The 26,411-nt window shown below is 37.2% G+C and overlaps 1 protein-coding gene across 2 annotated transcripts in view; it reads right to left on the bottom strand.

Annotated features, from left to right (window-relative positions):
- The window catches only part of tmeff2a (transmembrane protein with EGF-like and two follistatin-like domains 2a), a 120,106-nt gene that overhangs the window by 68,809 nt on the left and 24,886 nt on the right, over positions 1 to 26,411 (bottom strand). For both annotated transcript variants that reach the window (XM_028023250.1, XM_028023251.1), the window contains exon 3: positions 4,245 to 4,374. In XM_028023250.1, coding sequence (XP_027879051.1) covers positions 4,245 to 4,374 — 130 coding nt within the window. The remainder of the gene's footprint in view (positions 1 to 4,244; positions 4,375 to 26,411) is intronic.

The raw sequence follows: 26,411 nt of genomic DNA, 5'->3' as shown, positions 1-26,411 counted from the left end.
ATGCCTTTTCCAGCATGATGGAGCACCTTGCCATAAAGCAAAGGTGATATCTAACTGGCTCAGGGAACAAAACATAGAGATTTTGGGTCCATGGCCTGGAAACTCCCCTGATCTTAATCCCATTGAAAACTTGTGGTCAATCATCAAGAGACGGGTGGACAAACGAAAACCTAGGAATTCTGACAAAATGCAAGCATTGATTGTGCAAGAATGGACTGCTATCAGTCAGGCTTTGGTCCAGAAATTGATTGAGAGCATGCCAGGGAGAATTGCAGAGGTCCTGAAGAAGAGGGGTCAACACTGCAAATATTGACTTGCTGCATTAACTCATTCTAACTGTCATTAAAAGCTTCTGTTACTCATAATATGATTGCAATTGTATTTCTGTATGTGATGACAACATCTGACATACACACATGAAAACCAGAGGGCAGCAGATCATGTGAAAATATAATATTTGTGTCATTCTCAATACTTTTGGCCATGACTGTACACTATCTGATGATTTTGGTCAGCAGAGATCCTTTCTCTTTCCCATATTGCTTGAAACCTGTGGCCTGTTTAATAATGTGGAACATCCTTCTTAAGTAGATTTCCTTTAATTGAGCTCAGCAGACAAACTAATCAACCAGATCTCTGAAATTAATTATAATGATTCAAAGAGCCCTGACACACAAAACCATCTATAAATTTAATAGCACAACAAAAAATTTAGTCTTTATGACACTTGAATCCAATTTGCATAATAATTTGGAACATGGTGTAAAAGTGCCATATGAATAAGTTTAATAAGTCACTAAAAAGGATGAGCTTTATTGAGAACAGACAAACCAAACACTGCAAAAACACAACATTTTGCCAACTGCTTTTGTCTAAAACAAAATAAAATAAAAAAATTACAGCTGCTCAGCTAAAACCCCAAAAGGCTGATTTCTAGTGAACATCTCTCATTCTGTTTAATTAAAATAATATTTTTTAATTAATTTTAATTCACTTCATTTTATGATTGTTTGTATTTTTATGTTTTCCAGTTTAATTATTTATTTATTTTCCTATTGAGATTTAATTTACTTTCATTTCTGTTCAATTTATTGTAATTTTATTTAATCTTTATGTGGTTTAATATGTTCATTGCAAAAACACGGATTCTTACCAAATATTGTTGTCTAGTTTCTTGTGTAAATATGTTTGTACAGCTGAAATAATAATTACAAAAAACTTACGTGTAACTTTTCAGCAAAAAATATTTAGGTAAATAATTCCTTAATATTATTGAAAAAGTTCTAGTTCCACTGGCAGGTAAATTCACTTACAGCAAGATATTTTTCTCACATTATAAGTAAATTAACCTATCAGTGGAATTAGTACTTTTTCATCAATATTGCAGACAGAACAAACAGAATGAGGGACATGTTGACTAGAAATAAGCATCTCCAGCTTTTAGCTATGCATCTGCCTTAAGTACAAATAAACGAACAAAGTTTAAACTTATTGGGCTTCATTTGGTCTAAATGTTGCCAGAAATCCAGGAGAATTTCAGCTTCCTGTATTGATCTAAAACAAATCAATACAGGAACTAAAATTCACAGAGAAATGTTGCTGAATGCTCAGTGAGTGATCAGAAATAGTGACGCATTCTTTATGCAGCACTCCTGCTCTTCACAGCACGGCTAATGGAGAGCGCGACCTTTCCGACCTGCGACGCCCACGCAGCCGCTTCAGCACCAAGCTTCATCAGCAAACTCTAATCCCAATTATGTATAAAAATGACACCAAGTCTTTTGTCTTTCCAGCAGGGGAAAGACGAGGCTCAGGTGATGCCATCAATAAAACCGTCTCATAAAAACACAATGAGTAAAGGCTGTTAGACCAAAAAAAGAAAAAGGTTGTTGGATAAATTTCATAGATAAATTACTGGAATCAGCTGGATTAACTCTGTGTGTAATTATATGAAGTCTCTGTTGGTCTGCCAAATAAACAGCCTTTATTGCAACAAAACAAATCTGTGCTAATTAAATGTTAGCTGTTTTCTGCAGCTAACAGAGGATCACAATGCAACCAGAGAGTTGAATTAAACACAAGACGATGATATGCATTAGATAGATTCATATTAGTACAGAATCTGGACAATATTTCTACAGCAATGTTTCTTTAAAGTGTAACTAAACCATAAATGAACTTCTTTTTGGCTAATAAATTCTCTAAATTAGTCCTTAAGTGTTTGACCTTCATGTTTCTGTGCTGATTTTGACATTTTAGTGTAAATTTGTTTTGTTCTGCAGTATTTTTGCCTGAAAGTCGTCTCAGTGCTGCCCTCTTTGGGTTGAACAGAGGCTACTGCAGTTGAATTTTCCTATTGGTTACAAATGTTCAGCGGAGAAATCGCTGCTTCATATACTGTCGCCATAAATATTTCCAGTAATATGTCTAGATTTGTCACTGTTTGAAAAAAAGTCACTTGACTGATCTAAAAAGTTGCTAAATATAGCAACTAAGTGCCAAATTGGCAACATAGTGTCTTTCTTCCTGATTTCCTGGCTCTGCTTATTCACTCTTGTCATCCCCACATTTGGCCACGCCCCTAACTGTCTCTTGGCTCCGCCCACTTTTTTCACACATTTGAATGTCCCAGATGACTTCTGATTGGCTTTGAAATGCATAAATAACAGCATTTCTCTTCCCAGTGATGTTAAAATAAATTCGCTAGCTTAATAACTTCCACTTGTTGATCAGTCATGTATCTTTTGTTTTGAATTATCCTTCCTGTTCTTAGATGTAGAGGTTTGAATGAGAATTCTTGGTTTTCCTAATGCATATTATACATTTAAAATAGCATCAAAAGCTTAAAACATCAGTTAAATACTGTATCTTGACCCTGAAACAAAATAATCCCCTAAATTCATGTCACCTTAGTCCAGTGGTGGACATCACTAACTCAAAGTTATGTTAACACACCCCATGTTGTGTTTTTAAATATGAACAATTCAAAAACCTCTGCTAATGTTTATAACAGTGGAGCTAGTTTTTCACTTAGCGCTTTTGCTAACTCTGAAAATGCTTAGCACACTTAGCTTCACTAAATTAATTTTTTCTGATAAATTCTAAAGCACTAAATTATTTGGCTGTTCTGTAAATATTCAGTTACATAGTATACCTCCCTTCATTAAGTGACTCTTTGGAACAAACCTTTCTCTCATGGTTTGAGTTTTTAGTTGTTTCTGCGGAGGAAACACTCGTATATTGTTATGCTATATTGTTAGCATAATAGCGGAAGTTGTTAGATTGTTCTTTTTTTTTAAAAAAAAGGTTTTGTTGGCTGTAGTGGCCTTTATTTGAAAGTAGTTCGACAGGAAACAGGGTAATGAGAGAGGGGGAAGACATGCGGCAAATTTCGCAGGGCCGGGAATCGAACCTGCAACGAGGTCTATGGCCTCAAAACATGGGTCGTGCTTTACCGCTTTACTCCTGCCCCACCACAGCACCCCAGATTGTTCGTATTTTAAAAAGAATAAAACCCGTTTCCTGTTTTTGAGAAATTTTTTTTACCATGTTTGAAAGGTAAACAATTAATTTTTTTAACAAATTTATTTTACTGGTTAGCGTTAGCAATAGCTTAATCCAGAGAAAAGCAGAAAAGCTGCAGCCATGATAACTTTGCATTAAAACAACGTCAGAGATTCAGGAAAAACCAGGACCAACAGCGAACCAACGCCACCATGGATGAAATTAGGATCAAAACATCATGCAAGAGAAACTTCTCCCAACGCTTCCAGCACAGTTTGATGAGGATCAGTGGATTTCCCAGAATAAAAAAGGGTAAAGTTGTGAAAAAGTCGATCAAAGATCAGAGCAAGTCAGGAAACGCCATTGATCTGAGCAAAAAGCTGATGTAGAAACAGAAGCTGAAAACCCGCAAGCACTAAAAAGACAAGAGTGGGTCAATATCAGTCAGGGTTTGATCCTCAGGTTTATCTGCAGCATGATGGAGAGGATCACAGGAAGCATCGATATTTATTTCAACTCAGATTAATGCATCTACTTCATGAAACAAAGTTAAAACTCTATTATAATTTCTTTATTATTTTAGGATTTGCTCCATACTTTCACCTCATACCTGCAGGAACTTTCCCTCTTGACAACAATAAACTCTTCCCAAACGTGTTTGTACATTTGCTCAGTGTTCTAGGCTCCTCTGCAGCTGTGTGTGTGTTCATGTGTGTGTGCTGTGATGTAAATCCGCGTACCGGCAGGACAGTCTCCCTCTGACATAATAAGGACTTCAGACTGCAGCTTGCAGGCGTCTCTGCGGAGGAAACACTCGTTCTGGTAGTTCTTGTTGTTGGAGCCGCACACCGGGGCGTAGTCGTTGTTGCACTGCAGAGGAAAGAGAAAACCAGGACGAAAAAACATTCAGAAACTGATACCTGAATTCATTAAAGTCCAAGGTTGAAATGAAACTGACCAACAAGCTTACATTTAGTACATTCAGTATTTTCAAAACGAAACAAGTCGGGATGTGTTGTGGTGGCAACCCTGCGGACTAGGCCTTAGTCCTCGACGCTGCCGTCGCAGGTTCGATTCCTGGCCTGGCGACCTTTGCCGCATGTCTTCTCCTTCTCTCATTACCCTTTTTTCTGTCAATTAACTATCAAATAAAGGCCACTAGAGCCAATAAAACCTTTTAAAAAATTAAAAATTAAACAGAAAAGTTCACTTCCTGAGCAGTGAATGAACCAAAACAGAAGCCAGCATGGAGGAATCATCTTTAGATTAGTTCATAGAGTCTGAATGTTCATTTTACTGTAGCTCTACTACATGTTAATGGGAGAATCTGTTACCTGAACTATAAAACCCAGAGGCTGGGGAGGAGACGACAGGGGAACCAAATTAACCAGTCAGATGTGACGAGGAACAGCTGTGGCAGAATGCAAGCTGGGAAACTAATAAGCTACCTGATAGTCCGGTAGACTCAGTTTGATTCAAGACCAAAACTTCATCATCTGTTCCATCTCCAGCTGCTGTGGCTCTCTTTCTCTCTGCTCTGAGTCAGACCAACCAAACCCTTTGAAAAACCTGTTTCCTCCCTCGCCTGCGGGGGCGCCGCAACAACAACCACTGAAGAAAACGACACAAAAACCTTCTGAAGAAGCTGGGCGCAATTTCTGTTTTCACAAAATGGAAACAAATATGAAGTGTCAGATTTTAGTGGTTTGAGGGTTTGTCTTTTGTTTTTGGATAAAGACCAGGAGTAATTTCTCCCTCTAGTGCTAAGCTAATGCATCTGTTTAGGAAGTATTTACCCAGAATGCTCTGCGATGTAGTCCACTTCCTGGTTTTGATCAGTCTCTAGTCTGCTTGGCGTTCACATATGCATTCAAACAAAAGCAGAGTTCACTTCAACCAAAGCCAGGCCAAAGTGTGGAGGACCAGAGTTTGATATTTTGGGTCCATTAGCATTCACACGCCCCAAACAAACTGGACTTTATAGGTAAACGGACTGGAGTTGGATTAAAGCGGAATAAACAGAGCTGGTTTTAAGGCACCCAAAGAAGAGACTAACTAAAGGGAAGATGAACAAAAACTCAACGAAACTACAAATCAAGGGAAAAAGATAAATCACAGATCTAAGGCTACATTTACACAGCAGCTAAATGTGACTCAACTCCAACTTCTACACCACAAAATAATCAGATTTGAGCCACTTCCATATGTGGAACCAAATAGTATCCGGTTGTTTTGAAAGAGTCTGCAGTCTGACATGACACATGCGTGATCATTCTGCACCAGAAGAAGTCAGACACTGTAAATCTAAACAATGGCTGAAAATGCTAATCATGACATTATGAAAGCAGTCTGTCAGTGAACGCATCGCATCACAAACACATCGATCTTCGTTCCGACTCCACATCCAAACAGACGAATCTACAGAAACTGAAGACAATTGCTCTCTAGTTACCTTCCTTCATCTTGTTATGATTTGGTGACGACACCATAGGCTCTGAATAACTTTGAAATCGATCCACGGCGCCGGCCATATTAGTTCCATAAACATCGTGTTGGTCTGTGACGTCAACGCTCTTCTTCGATTAGGAGTTGTAAACCGTTTACACAGAAGTCTGACTGCGGTTGTGGATTTCATCCCAAAAAATGTTATCATCAAGAGCTGCTGTCTGAATGTAGTGAAAGATTGTAAAGAGAAGATAACACAAAACAATGATAGAAATCTCTCAGATTAAGTTCAAAGTTATGAGTTTTTTGTCAGAAATTATCTTTTTCATTTATCTACAATGACGTTAATAGGACACCGTAAAAATCCCGATTTTGCCTTTTTGTTCCCACTTCCTCAATTCTTTATCATAAAGACTAAATTTCAAGTAGATTTTTTTTCTTTCTGTGTCTGTTCTGATATTTTTGTGAACATGGTTAAGAACTGGACTGAAACTGTGAAAAAGGAGCCAAATTTGAAAGAAGAGCTGAATCCAGACCAGTTAAAGGATGAATTCATGGCTGATTGGAGGGAAAACGTAAAGAAGAGAAGGATGAATGAACAGGCTATAAAAGTGATGACCTCCTGCAGCCGTTTTCTAGTTTAGTCTCTGTTTTCTGTGTACATTCAGCTGGGAGGAAACTAATTCACTATCAGCTCTAAAATGCTGAGTCCTTCCATTTTAAAGAACCAGGATGCCTGCTTTCCAGCTTTTTAATCATTTTTTAGCTTTTAAACAGAATAAAAACAGAAACTTTTTGTCGTTCTCCATATTTTGGATCTGCAAACGGCCGCAGAGCTGTGCAGAAAAACAGCTTTCACCTCCTGCTGATCTGCTCGTGTTGCTCCACTGGAGCAGTGGGAGGTTAAGTGACTTGCTCAAGGGCACTCAGGAAAATAGCTGTTAAGGTACAGAGGAACATTACTCATTCATATCCCCACACGGTTTGCTGGCTGCAGAACACGCCTGGCTCTTTCAGATGAGTGATGGCGCTGCAGGACTCAGTCTCTGTGTCCCTTTTTTTGGGGAGGTAGATATTCATTTGATTTCATATTGATTTTTTTTTTTCGTTGCTGCTACACCGCTGGAATAACAAACGTGATTATTCAGTGGAAAAATATTACCCACAGTTCCCTGGGAAGAGGCCGCAGCTGTCGGAGGAGCCGCTGCACGATACCTGGTTACTTTATTATACGGTGACAAATGTTTGGTGAAAAAATATGAAACTTCACAAGCATGGAAAAGGAACAACCAACGGATTTAGGATCTTTATGACAGAAATAATTCACAACATGTGAAATAATAGTTGATTTTTAAGAGAAAACCTTTTAAAGAAACATTTTTCACAACTGTAACAGTACAGTAATCACTACCAGCGTTTTTCACAGCAGATCTGATCTTTAATCATTATTTTTCCTCGCTTGTTTTTTCAAAACATTTTTTTTTTTACAAATGACAGAAAATATTTTTCAAAAGGTAGCTTTTTATGTAAAACAATACAGACATAATATTAGCAGAATAAAGATGGAATTTTACTAAAAATAATGTTTTTAAGTCAGGTTAACACCAAGCTAGCATCGTGTTAGCAGTTAGTACAAACTTCCACTAATCTGCTAATGAGAGAGCTAGTTTTTAGCTTACAGTTTTTGCTAACTTAAAACATTTAGCACACTTAGCTTTGCCTAAATTAATTTGAACAGATAACTTAAAAATCAGTAATTTACATATTTGTTTTGTAAACTTTCAGTTCAATAAAATCTGACATCTGTCTTGAAATGTTGCCTATTGACTGTTTCTCCCTCCCTTAGCATTCTTGCTAACCTTGAAAACATCTAGCACACTTAGCTTTACCTAAATAAATTTTTCCAGATAAATTCAAAAGCACTACTTTACTTGGGTGTTCTGTAAACTTTTACTTTAATAAAGTTTGACATTAGTGCTGAAGTTTTGATTAATGACTGACGAATTGTAGAAGTAGCCGTTTATATTCATGCTCTTATTCTGAAATGGGTGAAAACTACATTGCAGTTCTGTTTCCTCTCCTTACGTTCGTTATTTTTTCACAATAACTTTATTTGAAACAGTAGAGAACAAGATATAAACATAAGTACAACATCTAAGAACTTTATAGAACATGTAAAAAATAAATTTAAATTTAACTTAAATTCTTTCAAGAGCATTTTAGCGTTAGCAAAACTACCAATTATGATTAGTGGTTTAGAGTTAGCACACCTATCTTTTTAGCTCGTCGTGCCCAATTCTGCTTCAAACACAGCAAAGATTTGATAATCAGGAGGAAAATATCATTTCAGGATCTCAGGACAGAAGAAACGATGAAATATGTTTCACATTTTAATCGAGCTGAGATGGAAGGAGACAAAAACGGTGAAGGGAGGAGAACAAGAAGCCAGTCTGGCTCCCGATCAAAGGATTCAGAGAAAAAGCAGAAAAGAGTCTGCAGAAATGATTGGGAGTAAAGAAGACGAGTGACACTGGGCTAACAGGAAGAAACAGACCTACACGGAGAGAAAAGTGTAAGATAGAGACGTGAGACAGAGTCCTGGCTCAACAAAAACCTGGCACACTATGAAAAAGAGCTGCAGCGCCTGAAGAAAAGGAGGGGAAAAAATACCATCATAAAAGAAAAAAGACGCTGAAAGAAAGAGAAGGAGAAAATCCGCTTAAAGGAAAAACAGGAAATATGGCAACGCCACAAAGGTGGTTGGGGAAACTTCCTGCAGGGCTCAGGGTTTTTATTTTTTTATTTGGATGCCATCTCCTCTCATCCCGCTCCCCCTCCTCTCTCTCCGGCTGTCCTTAACCTGGGGACTCGCTTTTCTGCCAGGCGTGATGCAACACAAAGCAAAAGCTGCCCAGCAGAACCCTGTGGGTGTCTTTTAAGAGTGCCTTCCTTTCAGTGAAAACTCTCCAGAGCCCTCACTTGATCTCCCTCAAAAATATGGCTCCCACCCCGGGGGAAAGCGGAGGAGGGGCGGCACATCTTCAACCTCTGTCTTTCTTCCAGAAAAAGCTGGAAGGAAGACCTATAGACATATATGACTGGGTAGGACAGCGCCTGTTAGCCGCTGTGGCTGGTGATCTACACCTGCAGGCACCATTACTACTCACTGAATCATGTTTATATAAAACCAACTGTTCCAATGAAAGACCAGCATGTAAAGCCATTATGTCTTGTCTTATTTCTGTAAAATATGGCTTAAAATACAGCGGAGAAAATGTCCAATCTCTTAACATGCTAAATATGTATTGTATCTACATATAAATCCATAAACAGCTTGGTTTCTGTCAGCATTCAAGAGAAACCAATATATTTCTCCTTCATATTTGATAATTCATTTAATTTTACATAATTGTCATTGTAGGAGCCACAGGAAGTTCAAATTTAACAACCATACTTTATGAAATATTGAATATTCCCACTGTCTACGAACATCAAATCAAATCAAAGCATTTAATTCAGTTTTTGACAATTATTAAACTTATAAAAATTAGAAGGCCTGCAATGGGCAACAGCAAAGGGAAACTAACGCTAAAAATAATGCTCAAAAACACGAGTTTTTTCCCGCTCTTTGTGTCTTCTCCACGCAGACTCGTCGCCATGACAAAAGCGCCGTTAGCGATAGGACTAGCTAATCAGCTAATCAGGAGCATCAACACCAAAAACACACATTAAACATTAAATATTTCCTACACAAAGAACAAAACCTTCAGTTGGTTACAGTTTTCATGTTTTCAGGCTTGATGTTTATTTTGTTTTTATTAATAAGTGATCGTCTGAACATTAGCGGCGGTTGATTAGCTCATTTAAACACCTGCGCTACTATCTGTCAGAGTTTGTGGGTCGCCTTTTTTCAGAGTTAACCGAAACATACCGAATTGGCCAGGAGACTTAATGTTATCACAGTCAAGCTGGGAAAGCTAACTTACACTTCCTCGACATATTTACCTTTTCTAAAAATAACAAAATTAAACATTTCGCTGACCTGTGAAATGTGTTACCCTTGGACCTTCGTTTCTGGTTTTCTTAGTGTTGGCAGTTAACAGCAAAACATTGCTTCTTTTTACAGCTTCTTTACGTAACTGTGTCATTTTCCCAACCGCCGATATTCTGCATAGCAACAGCATGTGTGACACACAATAGTCACGTGACATCCAACACAGTCCGGTTGCCAGATTGGGTAGGTTTTCCCACCACTTAGGCTTCTTTTGAACACTTTGCCTGTTCAAAAGCTAGAATTTGAGTTCCTTTGCACAACATTTGGTTTTATGATTGAATTGAAATAATTTTTTTTGTAAAGTGCCCTGAGGATACATTTGTTGTGAATTGGTGTCATCTACAAAAACTCTCTGGAGAATTTGATTTAATGAGCTACAACATTTAATTTACACAATAAAATAAAGTATTTTTGATTTTTTTTATATAAATAAACCTAATTGAACTGGTGGGTTTTTAGGAAGTGTTTTTGAGTGCTCTAGCCACCTCTGTGTGACACCAAGATAAATATCAGTGATATTTACTGTAGTACTTAATGCTGAACTAGCTAAACTAGCTAGCTGAGACAAAGATGTATCGACAGGTAGCCATTTTGTTCTTGTATCTTTCTCTCACACATTGGTCAAGACTGTCCACATATTTTCTATTTGTTGCTATGCTTTGCGCTGCTCTTGCCTACCAAGATGGCGCCGATCACTTTCAGTTAAGGTTTGTGGGAACTATGTATTGGAATACGTAGCATTATTCTTCAGATAATGCTCTGATCTGCCAACTGCTTTTACCCTCAGTAACAACTTCTCCCGACGTGACAGCAACAAATATAGCGAGCTGGTATTACAGATTTAAAACTTTGGGTTTCTTTCAGCAGCGTCGCCTTCAGTCAGCGCTGGACCGCCACGCCGTTGCTTTAGCCGTCGCCGCGGCACCGCCGCTTTGATCCCGCCTCAGCTTGATAACCAGCAGCGTCTGATGTCGACAGTCGGAGAAAAATCAGCCTTGTCAGCTGTTGCACTTTGCTGCAACTCAGCCGAGGTGACTGTCAGGTTTAATAGAAATGAAAATGGCAGAGGCGCCAAGACGATGCAAAGCGAGGAGACGGTTGTGTAGGAAGTGCCAGAATGAAGAGGTGATAATGAGAAGTGGTGGATGAGACAGAAGGTGAAACAATTTGATCCTCTGCAGACAGAGTAAAGAGGCCGGTGGCCGCTGCCATATGGCCCGACCGTATGTCCCCGCAGGCTGAGGCGCCGCTCACGTCCAGGACTTTCCCCAAATATTTGAGACAACCTGGACGCCGTCTCTACTAGATTTAAAGCGATAGCACCCAGGAGGAAGAGTCAGAGCAGGACAAGGTTTTTTAAACAGTCTGTTAGTGGTTTCATATTCAAAATGTCAGAATGACTGAAACTGGCCATCAGCTATTTAAGTTAAACAGTATTTAGCCGTCAGAAGAGGAAAATATGGAGCTTTATATTTTCACCATGTCTTTTAATCTTTCATTAACAATTATCAGCTTCAAACTAAATACTGTATTAGAAAGCTAAATACTTAGCTTGGAGCTAAATATGTAGTTCCAAGTTAGCAAGCTAGATGAGCCAAATGTTTAGTTAGCTGAACATTTAGCTCCAACCTAAATAATAACTCCAAACTAAACATGTAATCAGCTAGCTAACTATTTAGTTTGAGGATAACTATTCAGGTAGCTCACTAAATATTCATGTAATTGAAATGTTTCATGTAATATTTCATGAAATATTTCAATTACATTAAATATTTAGTTAACTGACTAAATATTTAGTTTGAGGCTAAATATTCATTTAGCTAGCTAAATATTTTGTTAAAAGTTAAATATTTAGCTCTAATCTAAATACTTAACTCACAGCAAAATATTTACCTCGTATTTAAATTCACTTGCCAATAATTACTTTAATTAATTTTTTTTTAATCGTTCCATTTTTTTAGATCCATGTACTTCAGATCAGACAATTTTAGTCAACGGGACAAAAACTTTGGACGCCCCTGTGTTAGGGTGTCCTAACTTTCTCTTCAGCTGGGACACTAAAGTACATTTTTGTGTCCACTGATTAATAAATAAAAAATTTTAAAGGGATAGATAAAAAAACATGTTATGTGAACATTTCTTTTGAAAGAACAACATTTTTTAACGAGGCACTCGATGTTGTTCCATTTACAGCTGATTTTCACAGAAATTACGTTTAATTTACAAACTGTTTTCTCTTATTTCTTTCTTTCTCCCACTCAGTCCACCAAACTAGAGTTTAGTTTCTGCAAACCTCCTGTAGGGGGCGCTGTGGTTCTGCCTGCTCTCTACTCGCTCCATCCAGGTTCCACTGCTTCAATTTTTCTTAGCTCCTACACACACACACACACACACACACACCCACACACGCCCACACACACGCACACGCCCACACAAACCCTAAAACATGTAGGGCAGGCTGTCGATGCATCCACTGTCAGAACAGTTTGTGGGTCAAAATATACAAAAAGGAAGCAGAAGATCCATAAAAACGGAGAAAAATATCCGCAGAGGAGCGGGAATAAAATGCACGGAGGACGAAAAGGTAAAGGAGAACCAGAGGAGAGAAGGATGAAACCGAGAAGTGGACTGATGATAGCTGAAGGTAACGATGCTCAATGCAAACCACACAGGAGCAGGAGACAAAGGAGGGGAGAGAAGGCAGGTTCACGCATCGCTGGAGGGAAGGAGAGGCCAAAACATGACACAATATCAGCTTTAATACTCTGAAAATCATCAACCCACTGAAAGTCAGCATCCAGCCAAGCAGCAATTAGTCACGAATCGCTCACAGGAGTCAAACCGAGGTGTGTGTTCGTTACTCTGCAACAAACATGAAACAAAACGAAACGATGTTCGACTGCAGAAAACCAGAATCAATGTCAGGAAATCTAAAAATGCTTTTAAATGCTGCGCTGCAATAACCAAACAGGAGATATTAAAAATAATCAAACACATCCAAAGTTTTATGCCCAAATATTCTTGCAGGTTTTGTGATCAGAATTCATTTGGATGTGATTTAAAGGCAGAAAAATGGATTAAATTATAAATTTAACCACCAAGAAACTAACTTTAGCCTTCAAAACATGACAGGAATCCAGATTAGAACGTCCAGCTTTGTTTCAGAACATTTACGCAACATTTTCCAAACTTCTCCAAACTTTCCATGACTTCATGCTCACCGTCTCTGAACCAAAACATAAAATGTTACGGCTGTCACAATAAAACGATAAAATAACATACAAGGAAATTCAGCAAGTACAAAGTATATAAAGAAAAGAAACATAGGTGAATAAATCTACATACTTAAGAAATACTATTAGACAGCAAAGCCACCAAAACCATTCGCAAAATGACAAACTAATATATTCAAACAACAACGCATTTCAAATTTCAATCAGTAAATGGGAGAAATGTATTTACTGACAAACAGATGATCAACATTAACCATGTCCAAATCTTAAATCTAAAATAATCCATCCACTAATCTACTAATACTAAACTTCTGGAACAAAATAATCACCAAACTTTCTAAAACTTTTGCCACAAAATTCCACAAACTCCATGACTGTCGTCAAGAAAACAAACTGGAAAAACAGGAAACAGATCAGTCCATCACAGCGACTAGATCTTCTCACACAACAGATATCAATATTCAGCAATGCAAACAAACATTTAGTTAGCTAGCTACCTATTTAGCACTAAGCAAAATATTTAGCTTACAAGTGAGTTAAATATTTAGTTTTGAGGCTAAATATTTAGCTTCAAACTAAATATTTGGCTAGCTGGCTAACTACATAATCAGTTGCTAAGTACTGACTAGTACTTAGTTGATAACTAAGTACTTAATTAGCAAATGAATATTTGAATAACTGAATATTTGCTAAATATTAGTTAGCCTCTAGCTAAAGTTAAACATGTAGCTTTAATTTGAAGCAATACTTAGCTAAGGTAGCTAAATATTTAGCTAGCTATTTGTCAGCTAGCTGCCTAATATTTAGCTCACTAATAAAATATGCTAGCTTGAAAAGTTGAAAAATTGTTAGAAAACTCAGAAGTTTTCTATTAAAAAATAAGAAAATTCCTGACTTTGAAAAGTAGAAAATTTGCAACAAAAAACCTCCAAAATTTTGAGATGGATCTCAGAAATTTTATATAAAAACAAGAAAATTCTTTAGTTCCAAATGTTGAAGCATAAATGGCCAAAGTTTTGTCATAAATTTACTATTTTCTTCTTCCTAAAATGACCCTGATACACCATCAATCTCACATGTGCCGTCATGGATAGTAAAAAAATGGGATTTGATTCTAAATGTTGTTTAATTCAAATGTGGACGACAAACTGTGTGTTTTGCAGTCGTTCTGCAGTAGTTTAGCGAATCAGACGTTTATAATTTATGAGCTGTTTTTATTCTCACCGGCGGCTCTGAACAACAGAAATTCATCCCTCAGTGTTGGTGTTGTTTTCTGCTTTAACGACACTTGAAATAATGTGCTTTGGAGCTGAGAATAAAAGCGTCGATTAGCTTTCTGAAGAAGCCATTACAGACCATAGGAACAGTTCTGTGTTAGATTATGAAATCATAATTTGTCCACTCCAGTTAAAGTACTTTAATATTCTGATCTGGCCTTTCAGGAGGACAGGATGTTTACATTGTCACAGTTTAACAATCAAAAATCAAAATAAAGTCTTAAAGTTGGTGTGTTCACATTTCTGCAGGTTAATGAATAGTTTTGCACAGAAAAATCATATTTATGCCGTTTTAAAGCAGGAGTGACTAGGTGAGATAATGTAATTGTAATTTCACATAATTACATGATATGGTTAATTTGTGTAATAATGAGGAGTGTATCATTTCTTTGCGAAGAGCTGCCATTACCCCCTGAGCTGCTCTTTGGGAATCCAGGTATTAACAGATTTATATGGTAGAATTAACCCTGCATGCAGCGAATCTGAGCCGGCATTAACGGGGAATATTTAACAGATTTTCTGGATTAAATTAGCAGAAGAGGCTGAGTTCGGCGTTAATTCAGATCTTCTTTTTTTTACGCTGTTCAAATGCAGAGAAAAAGCACCAAACAGCAGTTGTAAGTAATGTTTAATAGAACCATTTTATTGACATTTCATCCTTTTTCCCCAACACTTTGGCACTCAAGTTATCTTTAAAACTGCATGCTAAACCAGTTTCTTCACTGCTTGGATGCAGAGAGAGAGCTCTGTGAGCAGCAGATAACCTTGCCCCAAAGTGTACCAACACACTGAGGGAGGATTTATTGGCCTGCTTATTTAATAGAGACCATATAGATCAAGATCTCCCCTTAGATGGAAGAGGACAGGAGGGCAATAAAAGAGCATGTGGGCATTTTGGATGGAATCAAGAAGCATCCAATCATTAGACTGCATAGTGTTTGGTTGATTTCTTTTGCTAATATGAATGTAAAACTGGTGTAATACCATCTAAAGTCACAATATACCCACGTAAACATGAAGGAATTAAATACATGTTGTAGATCTTAAATCTTTCTGAAAACCTGGTGCTTGGATGAAAGCTGTAAAATTCGGTTGTCTACAGCGTCAGGATTGGTACGTTACTATAGAAACGTTGCATGTTATTGTTAACATCATTAAATTTCACACATGCACACAGCGCTGGAGGTCAAAATGACGATTCTTTTAGCTGCCATCCATCGTCTGAACAATCCCATTAATGAAACGATACAATGAAACCTGGAGATTTGGGTATTATTAATTCAGTGCAGTGAAACACAGAAAGCGGAAAATAACACCAAAAAAAACAATAAAGAACAACTCAAAACCACCTGTATTCTTTATTTCTCTCTCTCCGTGTCGGCTTCGCTACATGCTGACCCGTTGCCATAGCAACTGACAACAACAGCGCGACTAACGTATCAGGATTGAACACCGGAAAACACTCCTACATTTCCCACACAAAGAGCAGAACATTCAGGGCGTTACAGTTTCATGTTTTAGGTTGGATGTTTATTTTGTGATTATTAATAAGTGATCGCTGTGATAGATTAGCTATAGCTGCTATTAGCTAAGCTAACTGCTGTGGTTTATTACCTAACGTAAACACCTGAACTACTTATGATCTGTCAGAGTTGGTGTTAAGGTCGGCTTCTTTTTTTTAAATTAAGTGAACCAAAACACACCAGGTTCCACAGCACAGCTACATGTTAAAGTTGTCAAAGTCAAGCTAGCAAAACTGATCTATGTTCCTTTTTTATCCCTATGTTTTTTAATTAAGACTTTTTTCTAACCTTGCTATCTAGTTGTTGTAATGTTGACAATTAGTAACAAAGCTGTGTGGCTGTTTTTCTTTTATCGTGTACATTTAAGATGTAGCACATCATGTTGACAACTTAACAGTTAAAGCCAATGCTAGTCATCGTTGGCTAGCAGCTTTTTGAACCTCGCTAATTGTAACCTGTCTATAAATGTGTCATCATGTTCTCGTTTTATGTTTCATTTGTTTACGATGTTTATTTTTACTATTAGTCCCAGAGTTCCCTCAAGTGGTGAAATGTTGAACAGCAGAGACAAAAATCTGCTTTACATCGCATGAGATTAGAACATCAACGTTGCAATGTTTGAGTAACACTAAATTCGAAGCAGTAGAAGATATTTGCAGCAAATCTCTTATTATATATTTGCAAAATGGCCCGAATGTGTTGATTTATGTCATTTTGTTTCATGCTTTCTTTTCTTTCTGGTGCTGATAACAATATATATTTCTATATTTTTGTTTCCAAAGGCAAAAAAAGGCTCTTCTGGCGTCTTTTCCGATTGTATAAAAATGTAAAAACTGATGTTTTCTAACAGCCACATCCACTTCGCATCGAAGTGAGCAGCAGCAATCACAAATACAGAGATCAAGTGGATGATTTGTCAGACTCAGTGTTTCTGCCTTGTTATCTCAACAACAAATAAAAGAATAAGCAGGAAATTTGGCAGATTCTCCCCAACAGGATCTTAAATCAGACGGATTTACACCGACAGCCTTTCTGACATGACCCTTATACTTTACTGACAGGATAGAATATGCATCAGCACCAGGCTACAAAACGGCTACAAAACAACGGCTTTCAAGAATAGAAAAAAAGAGTAAAATTCATCTCAGAAATTTGGGGGAAAAATAGGAAATTTCTGAGTTTGAAAAGTCAGACTTTTACTAGAAAAAACTCAGAAATTTAGAGATTAATTTTAGAAATTTTCTATTAAAAAAACCAACCATTTCTGAGTTTCAAAGGTCAAACATTTTTTACTTTTGGACATTTCCTGGGCTTGTAAAGACAAAGAAGATAAACATTATAAACTCAGAAATGTTCTTGCTTTTTGTTGAAAATCTCTGAGATTAATTTAAAAATGTATGACTTTTTTCTAACTAATTTTTAACTTTTCAAACCCAAAAATTTCTCTTTTTTTTCTAGGAAATTTCAGAATATTCTGGAAGAAATTTACTCTATTATTTTTCTATCTACAATTCCCCTACTTCACTGTTGTCGTACAAAGCATGGAGACAAAATGAACCCTTTATATTGGTTTTGTAAAAACAATGTAACACGTCACGTTGTAGCTGCTGCTGGCGGTCTGGTCTGGTTAAAATCAGGTTTGCCTAAGACAAACTGCTTCACTGTTTTCCAACACAGGTGAGTAAAACAGCTGACTCACTTCCTCTCTGCAGGAGCCAACCAAGCATCCTGGTAACTCAGGTTGGCACCACTGAAGCCTTCCCTGTTGCAACCTGGACTTGTTTCTGCTTCACACTAATAATAAATATGAATTTGTGTTAAAGCAGGGCATACGCCCCCACAGGATCAGGTCATCACTACCTTACTTCAGAAAGTACAAGCGGAGCGGCGTGAAAAATGCTCCTGAGAAATGGGACAGCCGCTGCAGAGCCTATTAGTCATCAATTCTCATGAACTCCTTTCATGTAAGCAGATGCTTTGTGTTTCTGCTGTAGTTCCAAGTCGTACTGTAACAATAACAAATAACGGCAAGTTTTTGAGAGATTTAGGTGGATCGGCCGTGAATTCAACAAAAACACATAAAACAGGGTTAGAGTGGCTGATGCAAACAGACAGGAAATGGACAGAAAGAGAGGAGGAAACGGTTAACTACAGAAATACTTTAGGCCTGAAACGAATCAAATCAATCATGATTAATGCATTATTAAAATAACTATCAACTAACTTAGTAATCCATTAATCATTAACTGGAATAGACAGACTCTTTTTGCTGACAGAAAAGCATGTTCAAAGCTGTAATTAAGTGAAAACTGTAGAAAATATAAACATTTTGACCTTCAGATAAAAATCTTCTTTGTAAATATATTCCACCAAAGACTCCTGAAGCTGCAGGTTTAGCTTCACCTGGTTCACATCTGCAGTCAATCAGAACATCGATATCAAGATACTATCGGTACCAAATGGGTATCAGCATCAGATACAAACTAATGTGGTAAAACTGACACTTTAGTTTCATTTTCCATTGTGGAATTTCATTTTTGTTGTAGTTTTTCAACTCTACACTCAAAAAATATTTTGTTTTGCTTCGCTCTAACAGACAGTTTTTACTCTTTGTTTATATAGGAAAAATGCAGATTATTTTTCTATCCTTTCTGTTTTTACATTCAAATATGTTGTAGACACTTATAAACTAAAATTCTGTTCTTGGTTTAAGCAAAACAATTGAGAGGAAAAGTCAGAAAAACACCAGAAGGTCTGAAGTTTGATCTAGCATTAATAATAAGATGTATCAATATTATGGGGGTGTATCTATTGTATTGTATTGTTTATCAATTATTGTGGTAATTCTTTTAAATCATATTAACTTTAATTTATTGTTGTCAATGATTTTTAAATGTCCCCCAGACTGTCCTTATTGTCTGGATTGTTGCTTTTTTTAACCATTTTCCTCACCGTCTGTTCAATAATATTGTCAATAAATATCAGTTCATCTAAAATATGATTAAATGCAGTTATTGTGTGCAGTGACATAAATCTCACTTTTCATGTGAGTATTGTCCTAAATAAATTAAAAATTCAGTTTTTCAGGTGTGTTTGTGGGGCTATGATTGAGTTATAAATAGTTATTATTCTCACTTTTATTGTTATTGGAATAGTACCAGAAAATATTGTGATAAAACTGAGTCCGTATCGCCCAGCCGTATGGTATCGTATCGGTATTTGCGATATTTGCCATGTTTTTACTTAGTATCAATCACGCTAATAACTATCAGCTGATCTCTCAAAACGAAGGAAATCTGATCCAATTTACCATCAGCGCTCAAGCTGCTGGTTTTAATTCATTTTATTACGCAATAACAACACAACAACATATTCCCAGCTCCGTCTAACTCAACAATAAAGGAGCAAACCATCTACAAACACAGTGAGCACCGCACCGAGTCGACACTTCTCCAGAGAGCGTCTGAGTGTGTGGGCCGTTTCGCTATCCTCCTAAACACAGAGTCAGTGGTTCAGAACTGCTGAAAGGGATTTTTTTCCACTAAAGGACACTCCTGGGAACCTTTTTGTGCAGGCATCTCAGGCACCAGCCCAACATAAAAAGGAGTATGAAACGCTTCACTACGCTGCTCCCCCTTCATCAGCATGTGTGGCATATAGAATGAATTTCAATGACAACTTTGACATTTTCTGCAGAAGCAGAAAACTGTTTCAAGAGGATGAAGTCCACTGATCTTCGCTGGGAGTTAAGGTGCTACAACAATTCATTACACGGCCCTCAGAAAGTCGAAGATATCAAAGGAGAGACGGAGCAGTGATTCCATCTAACCGTCATAATCTGCTGTTGTGATGAAGTTGTGTCAATCTGACATGGAAATACAGATTAAAATGAGTCTGAAGAGCTATTTTAGATAACTGCGATTACACCAGCACTCTTGTAAAACTACCCATTCATATTTTTTCTAAGGACAGAAGACAATTAAAAAAGTTAAATTAGTATCACTAAACTGCACAGTTTATCTGAATCTAATCATATTTCCAAATGTATTGACAGTTACTGATTCTATTATTGAAAAACTGTGCAGAACATAGTACAACAAAACAGTCCCAAAAACATGGACAGTTTTAGAGGATTTTAAATAACTTTTATAGTGACAACAATGAATCTAAATGTCCATAATAGAAAAAATTATCACGATAAATGATTACCAATACAAGATCACCGGGCTCAAACATGTCAAAGGTGCATACATGTAAATATAAAGGTTGGTGAAGGATGAAGATGTAGTTTCCAAACAGAGCGGCCATGAATCAAGAAGATGGCCGTCACAGAAACAACCTTTGGTCAAATCAACTGAACCAAGTAGATTTTTTTATCCTTAAAGCTGAGCTGTTGTGATTAGGTCAGATCTACAGGCGAAACAAATTATGTTCATTACATTTTTATCCACAAAATCATTCTTAGGTAGCGACCAAACACGCTGGAGTTCCACTTGTGTTGCCAGGTAACGGGGCGGAACTCCTCTGAGGTTGCTAGGTAACGGGTTAGGATTCACTGGGGTCACTAGGTGATGGGCAGTTCCTGCTGATTTGTGACGTTGCATTCTGAAGGTTTTTGAAAAAAATAATTTTCCAAACATCAAAAAATATGAACTTCCTGCCAGAAAGCAGCTGCTGTTTGTTTTCCTACCACTAGTCTGTTTTTAAAGCAGGAGAAACACAAATGGAAGTACAGAAATCTGATTTCTAAAAATAGATTTAAAAATCTATTTCAAATAACATTAAAAACAGTTGTGAGTTGCACCGGTCAAGCTAATGCTACCGCAGCTGTATCCATGTTACCACAGAAAGTCTGGACTTACAGCTTTTTATTTTTTATTTTTTGAAAATGCTGAGCCGAAGCTGTGAATTGTGCAGCTACATGTAGACAAACAAAAGTAGATGCTGTAAGGCATTGGTGACAACACGATTTAAAAAAAGCAATAGAGCAGCTAAAAGAAAATGGAAGTATAATGGCATTCATAAAGAATCAATAGTTACCAACAACAATAGTGCTCAGTCAGCACGAGCAGCAGCTTTCTGCACCAAGCCTCTCCGGGTTAATAATGCTTTACCCTCCTCCTTTGTGGGGCTAAGCCCATAATTATCAACTATTTAGAGGAATGTCAGTATTACCTCAGTGAAAAAAGCTGCAGTCGCTGACAATTCCCTTTAAAAACGCTTTATATAAACGATGACTGGATTTCTACTGGGGCTGCTGGTAAAATCCCTCATTTATATAGGAAAAACTACATGACATATGGTAATTTTTCGAGTTTTATTTCAACTGAATAATGAAGTTTTAATCATAACAACTGCTTCCTTGCTGAGACTAATATCTTTCCCAGAAATATACGTTTTGTCAGCTCGCAGAATTAATTAAACACGCTGGCTGGCCTGAGCAGAAATAATTAGTGGCCTGATAGTGGTCTGACATTTAGCACACACTCAGAAAACCTCTGTTGATTTTCCTCCAGATCGCACCGAAACACTGGACATGAACACACCACACCACGGCTGGATGATGATGAACTAATACAAACATATTTGACTCAAAGATCCGCATTTGTCAGCCATGTTTCCTTCCAAATCCTCCGTCTCCTATTGTGTTTCACCAAGCAGAGCATTTGCTGGGCTGTTTATCAGTTATTGTCAGGATCTCCTCCAAATATTCGATGCATTTCATTGTCCACCCACACAGGTGTTGGTACCTGATTGGATCTGGTTCTGACGGCAGCGTGGGAGACGCTGACAGGCTGCACCTGTTAGGAGGGACGATTCTTTATTCTCTTCCTGTTCAATCATCAATCGTTTGAATTTCTGATCAAATTCTAACTAAACATAGAAGAAAATTAATTCATGTACTAGCATAGTGATGATTAGCTTCTTGTTTAAGAGTTTCACCTCAGATGAAAATGATTTTATTTAGGAATGGAAACAATTCATCAACTTACAATTAATTCTCTGTCAAGGGTTTATTAGATTAAAATTTGCTCTAATTGATTAATTATAATGTCCACTTAGATCATTTTTTGTGCGTTGTAGTTTGGCCTCCATCCAGGAGATGGCGCCACTGGTCATTGTTAAAATGGAGCCAGTTGATGTATTCAGATATTTCACACATGCGCAGAACACTAGAGGTAGGTACATAAAATTCACTTTATGCGGTTCTGTTCAGAAATATAAGCACTCAACAAACTGCTTAAGATGAAAAACACGATGCTAATAAGCAAGGATGACGTTAAAGCACTTCATGGAGCAAAGTTTCAGCATTTATTCAAGAGCAACTCTGACGGTACTTCTGTATAAATATATTTTTTAGTATTTGGCATATTATATTCTTTCCATCTATTATTTTTCTATTCAGGAATGTTTCTGTTTGGTTATATTTTATAAATATCACTTCTGAGTTTAATAATGTGACAAAAACCACAATTTCCTGTTTATACAGTCAGTATATCACACAGCTGACTCAATATAATTTAATTATTTTTTTATATATCTACATGTAGAAATTCAGGATATTATAAAAAAAGTTCCAGTTATGTTACTGAATGGCTGTTAATCCCCAACATACAAGAGAAAACTCTTTAAGGTTTTTAAGAAATTGGATGCATCAATGAATCAATCAACATGAGATTAAATCAATAATAACTTCCATCCCTGTTTACGTCCCATTAATGTTTAGAACATACTTTCATTTTGGTATTTTTTACTAATTTCAATCATTTAAAGTGTATGAAACACATTTCTCACATCTCCACGCCACAGTGTGTACGCGGTAACCGAGCTGCACACACACTCTTGCATGCTCGCAGGAGGAGGAGAGCGACGTATAAACACAGGCGCATCCTTCATCCACAGAGCCCTGACTGATAGCCTGATCCATTTCCTGTAACCATTAGAGGCAGCCCTCGATTATGCAATCCATCCCAAGGCTATCATCCACCTCTATCAATAATAAACATCTCCAAACTAGGGCTGGCCTCCCAGGATGCAGGCGGCGCCGCCCAGCGCGCTCCACTGCGCCTGCTCAGACCTTCGCTGACTCCGCCGTTCCCTTCCCTTGTCCTCGTTCAGACCCGAACCCAACAGCAGCGAAACCTTTGCTTCCCACATTCATCAAAGCCGGAGCTTCATCAACTGTGACAGAGACGTGTGAGTGCCGACGGCGGCTGCAGAGGGCACCGGAGGCTCGCTGACACGAGACAGACGCTCAAGTCTGAGATTCCTGCATGTGATGGGATGGGAGAGTCTCACTGGGTTTTAACTGACTGTGGACTGGGAACAGGGAAACAGTCCTGGTCCTGGTGTTTTATATAAATAAAAAACAAACGTAGCTCTACTGACTCAGTATTTCATTTCAGATTTCATACTGGAACTGCTGCGTTTGTATTTTCAGCTTCACTCTCATAAAACCTTCAAAAACACAAGAATATTTTTCTTTCCACAGTATGCTGCGTAATAGTGAACCATTGCTAAACGATTGATACATACATTTGTCATAGTTTAGCATATTATGGAGCTTTAAAACAACATTTTACTGAAACACATCTGATTTGATCATAGGAAAGCCTTGAAAAGAGTCGACCATGAGGATGCCATGTCATCAAAATGGAGAAAAACGAAACAAGTCCATCTGGGTTGCCAAATATTTGAAATGGCTGACACCAATACTGTTGTACCTCAAGGGTGTGTATTCGGTCCTCTGGTTTTTGGTTTGTATAAAAAACATTTTCCTAAATGTAGCTTCTCAGATATGTGGGTGATAGTGTTTTATACCTAAATGCAAAAACCAATCAGTGAGTTGCAAACAAAAGAAAGATAATAACTACAATTAAAGACTGGATACATAATACATGTTTCCATCTTAATAGTAATGCAGCTATTTGTATGTTTTCCCATAAGGTATTTAAAGAGAGACTGACATATTAAATTGATATAGAAACGAATATCAATAGATAATTATTGAATAATAGAATAATTATTGGTTGTCATTGTGTAAAAAGCTGAAACAGACAAAAAGAAATACGTTTACATACTGGATTTGTGTTTTTTGTTGATTAATGTGCGTTGTATCTTTTATAAATATAATCGGAAGGAAATAATAGTACAAGACAGCGGTGGGAACCACTAGCTAAACGGTTAGCAGTGATAAAGCTAAAGCACTAATCATAAACATTAGCTCAGTTAATGCTGAAGCACAACACTATTGTGGTATTTAGCAGAAGCTAATGCTAAAGTGCTACCTTCAATTCAAATTATATTTCCCTTTACTTTATAATTACATGTTCTATAATGATTTTAATCTTAGATTTTGCACTTATATCTAGTTCTCTACTGTCCATGTTTCATTTTGTTTGTGTGTGTCTTGATTTAAATATATTTATTGGGGGGGAAAGTAAACACTCTTCCTCCACTTCAAAATAAGAGCATGAATATCAATGTATAACTAACTGAAAAATTGTCAGGACCAAAGATTCAACACAAATGTCGAACTTTATTCAACTGAAAGCTTAAGAAACAGTAAATTAGCAATTCAGAATTTATCTGGAAAAGATTAAAATAGGAGAAGCTAAGTACGCTAAAGGTTTACAAAGTTAGCAAACAAAATTAAAAAATAGCTTTGCTATTTGCACATTAGCTGAAGCAATTTACTACTGTATGTATTTTCACCACTGAAAATTGAAAAACATTTCAAAAACATTGAAAAACTAAAAACATTTCCAACTAAACTGTATTGGACAGAAAGTGTGCATAAATCCAGCTCTCCAGCAGGATAACTGTGTGATTATTGATGCCATCTCTTTGTTTTTTTTTATAATTCCTCCTTGCTTCTCCTGGTTAAAGAATCAGGGTCAAATGTAGACATCATCTGTCAATGTCTATGTCGACGTAGACAGAAAATCTCTGTAGACCAAGAGGAAGACGTAAACAATTGTCTGTGTTTAGTGAGGAAATGGAGGAAAAAGTTATTAATTTTAAGTATTTTTGTGAAACTGAAGCATTTTGTCCTGCGAACCAACAAGGCCATTATTAATGCCCTGTAAAGCTTTCAATCTCTGCAGAATAATTGCCTTTTCCCCCATTTGTTTGGTCACTTGTTGAATAATGTATAAGGAAGGAAGCACCAAGTCAGAGTTATTAATTATTTTAGTCTCTCACTGAGATAAAGACTGAATAATGGCTGATATAAATTCTGTTTTGTTTTTTTGTTTTTGGCTTTTCAGCAACAGCATGCTGTTTAAAAATGAAGACAGATTACATTCAGTCTGCTGCACAAATTTTAGGTTACAGCTTAAAATTACCTTTCAGTTCAGTTCATTAATTTCATTCAATTCAGTTTGTTTATGCGTCACCAATTCCCAATAAATCTGATCTCACTGCACTTTACAGCCCAAGAAGTTTCAATTCACATCCAGATCAACTCAAATTACACTAATGAAGTCAGATTTAGTTTAATCCAGTCCAGATTAATTATAATACAATACAGTCCACTGTCTAAGGCTTGAAATGGATCACTGACTTTCAGCAATAACACAGATTATCGATATACAGCGAATTCCTGGAGTTAAAGGGACAGTGGCTAACCACGATTAGCTAACATCCACATTTAAAAATTTTTTATTTTAATAGCTCAAACAACAAACATGCATTAAAACGCACAACAGAACCCGCAGCAGCAGAAGCCAACATCTACACAGGGTTTCCATGCATCCATAAAATCTCTTAAATTCATTGACAAAAATATAAGTTTACATAGGTCTTACATTTGTTAACAGTTAATTGTTCTTTTTGTCGTGGCTGAACTATGTAATCTCTTTTGTTCTACATAGTATTTTTGAAAAACTAACACAACACAAACTACAGAAACAGTGGAAGAAAGACCTGAAATGCCTCCGGATCAGAAACAGGTTGGATCCTTGGTGGTCCCACCTTATTTTCAGGCAAAAATCTCATCAATCATATAAAAATTAAAGCTAAAGCACAAACCAAAGCCTGATAAATGTGATTTCCTCTGCTTTGAAGTTGGGAGTATACAGTTGAACGTAACATTTTTACGGACAGCCTAATTAGGTTTGGAGCAACCAAACGTGGGCAAGAAATGGATTCAGTGAGTCGCAGATCTGAGCAGCATCAGAACCAGACTGAGGTCAGAAGAGGAAACATGGAGGAACAACAGCCATAAATCTGCTCTGTGTCTGACACCGCTGTCTCTCCACAGGCCTCCTGGACGGAAATGTGTCAACTGCTGTCTGTGCAAGTGACAAACTATTCTCCCATGATACCCAGCCATGTTTACAGACTCCGGTCGAGCACTTCCAAGGAAGAAAAA

Source organism: Xiphophorus couchianus, chromosome 7, assembly GCF_001444195.1.
Source record: "Xiphophorus couchianus chromosome 7, X_couchianus-1.0, whole genome shotgun sequence".
NCBI classification, from domain to species: Eukaryota; Metazoa; Chordata; class Actinopteri; order Cyprinodontiformes; family Poeciliidae; genus Xiphophorus; species Xiphophorus couchianus.
This window is presented reverse-complemented; position numbering and strand designations above follow the sequence as displayed.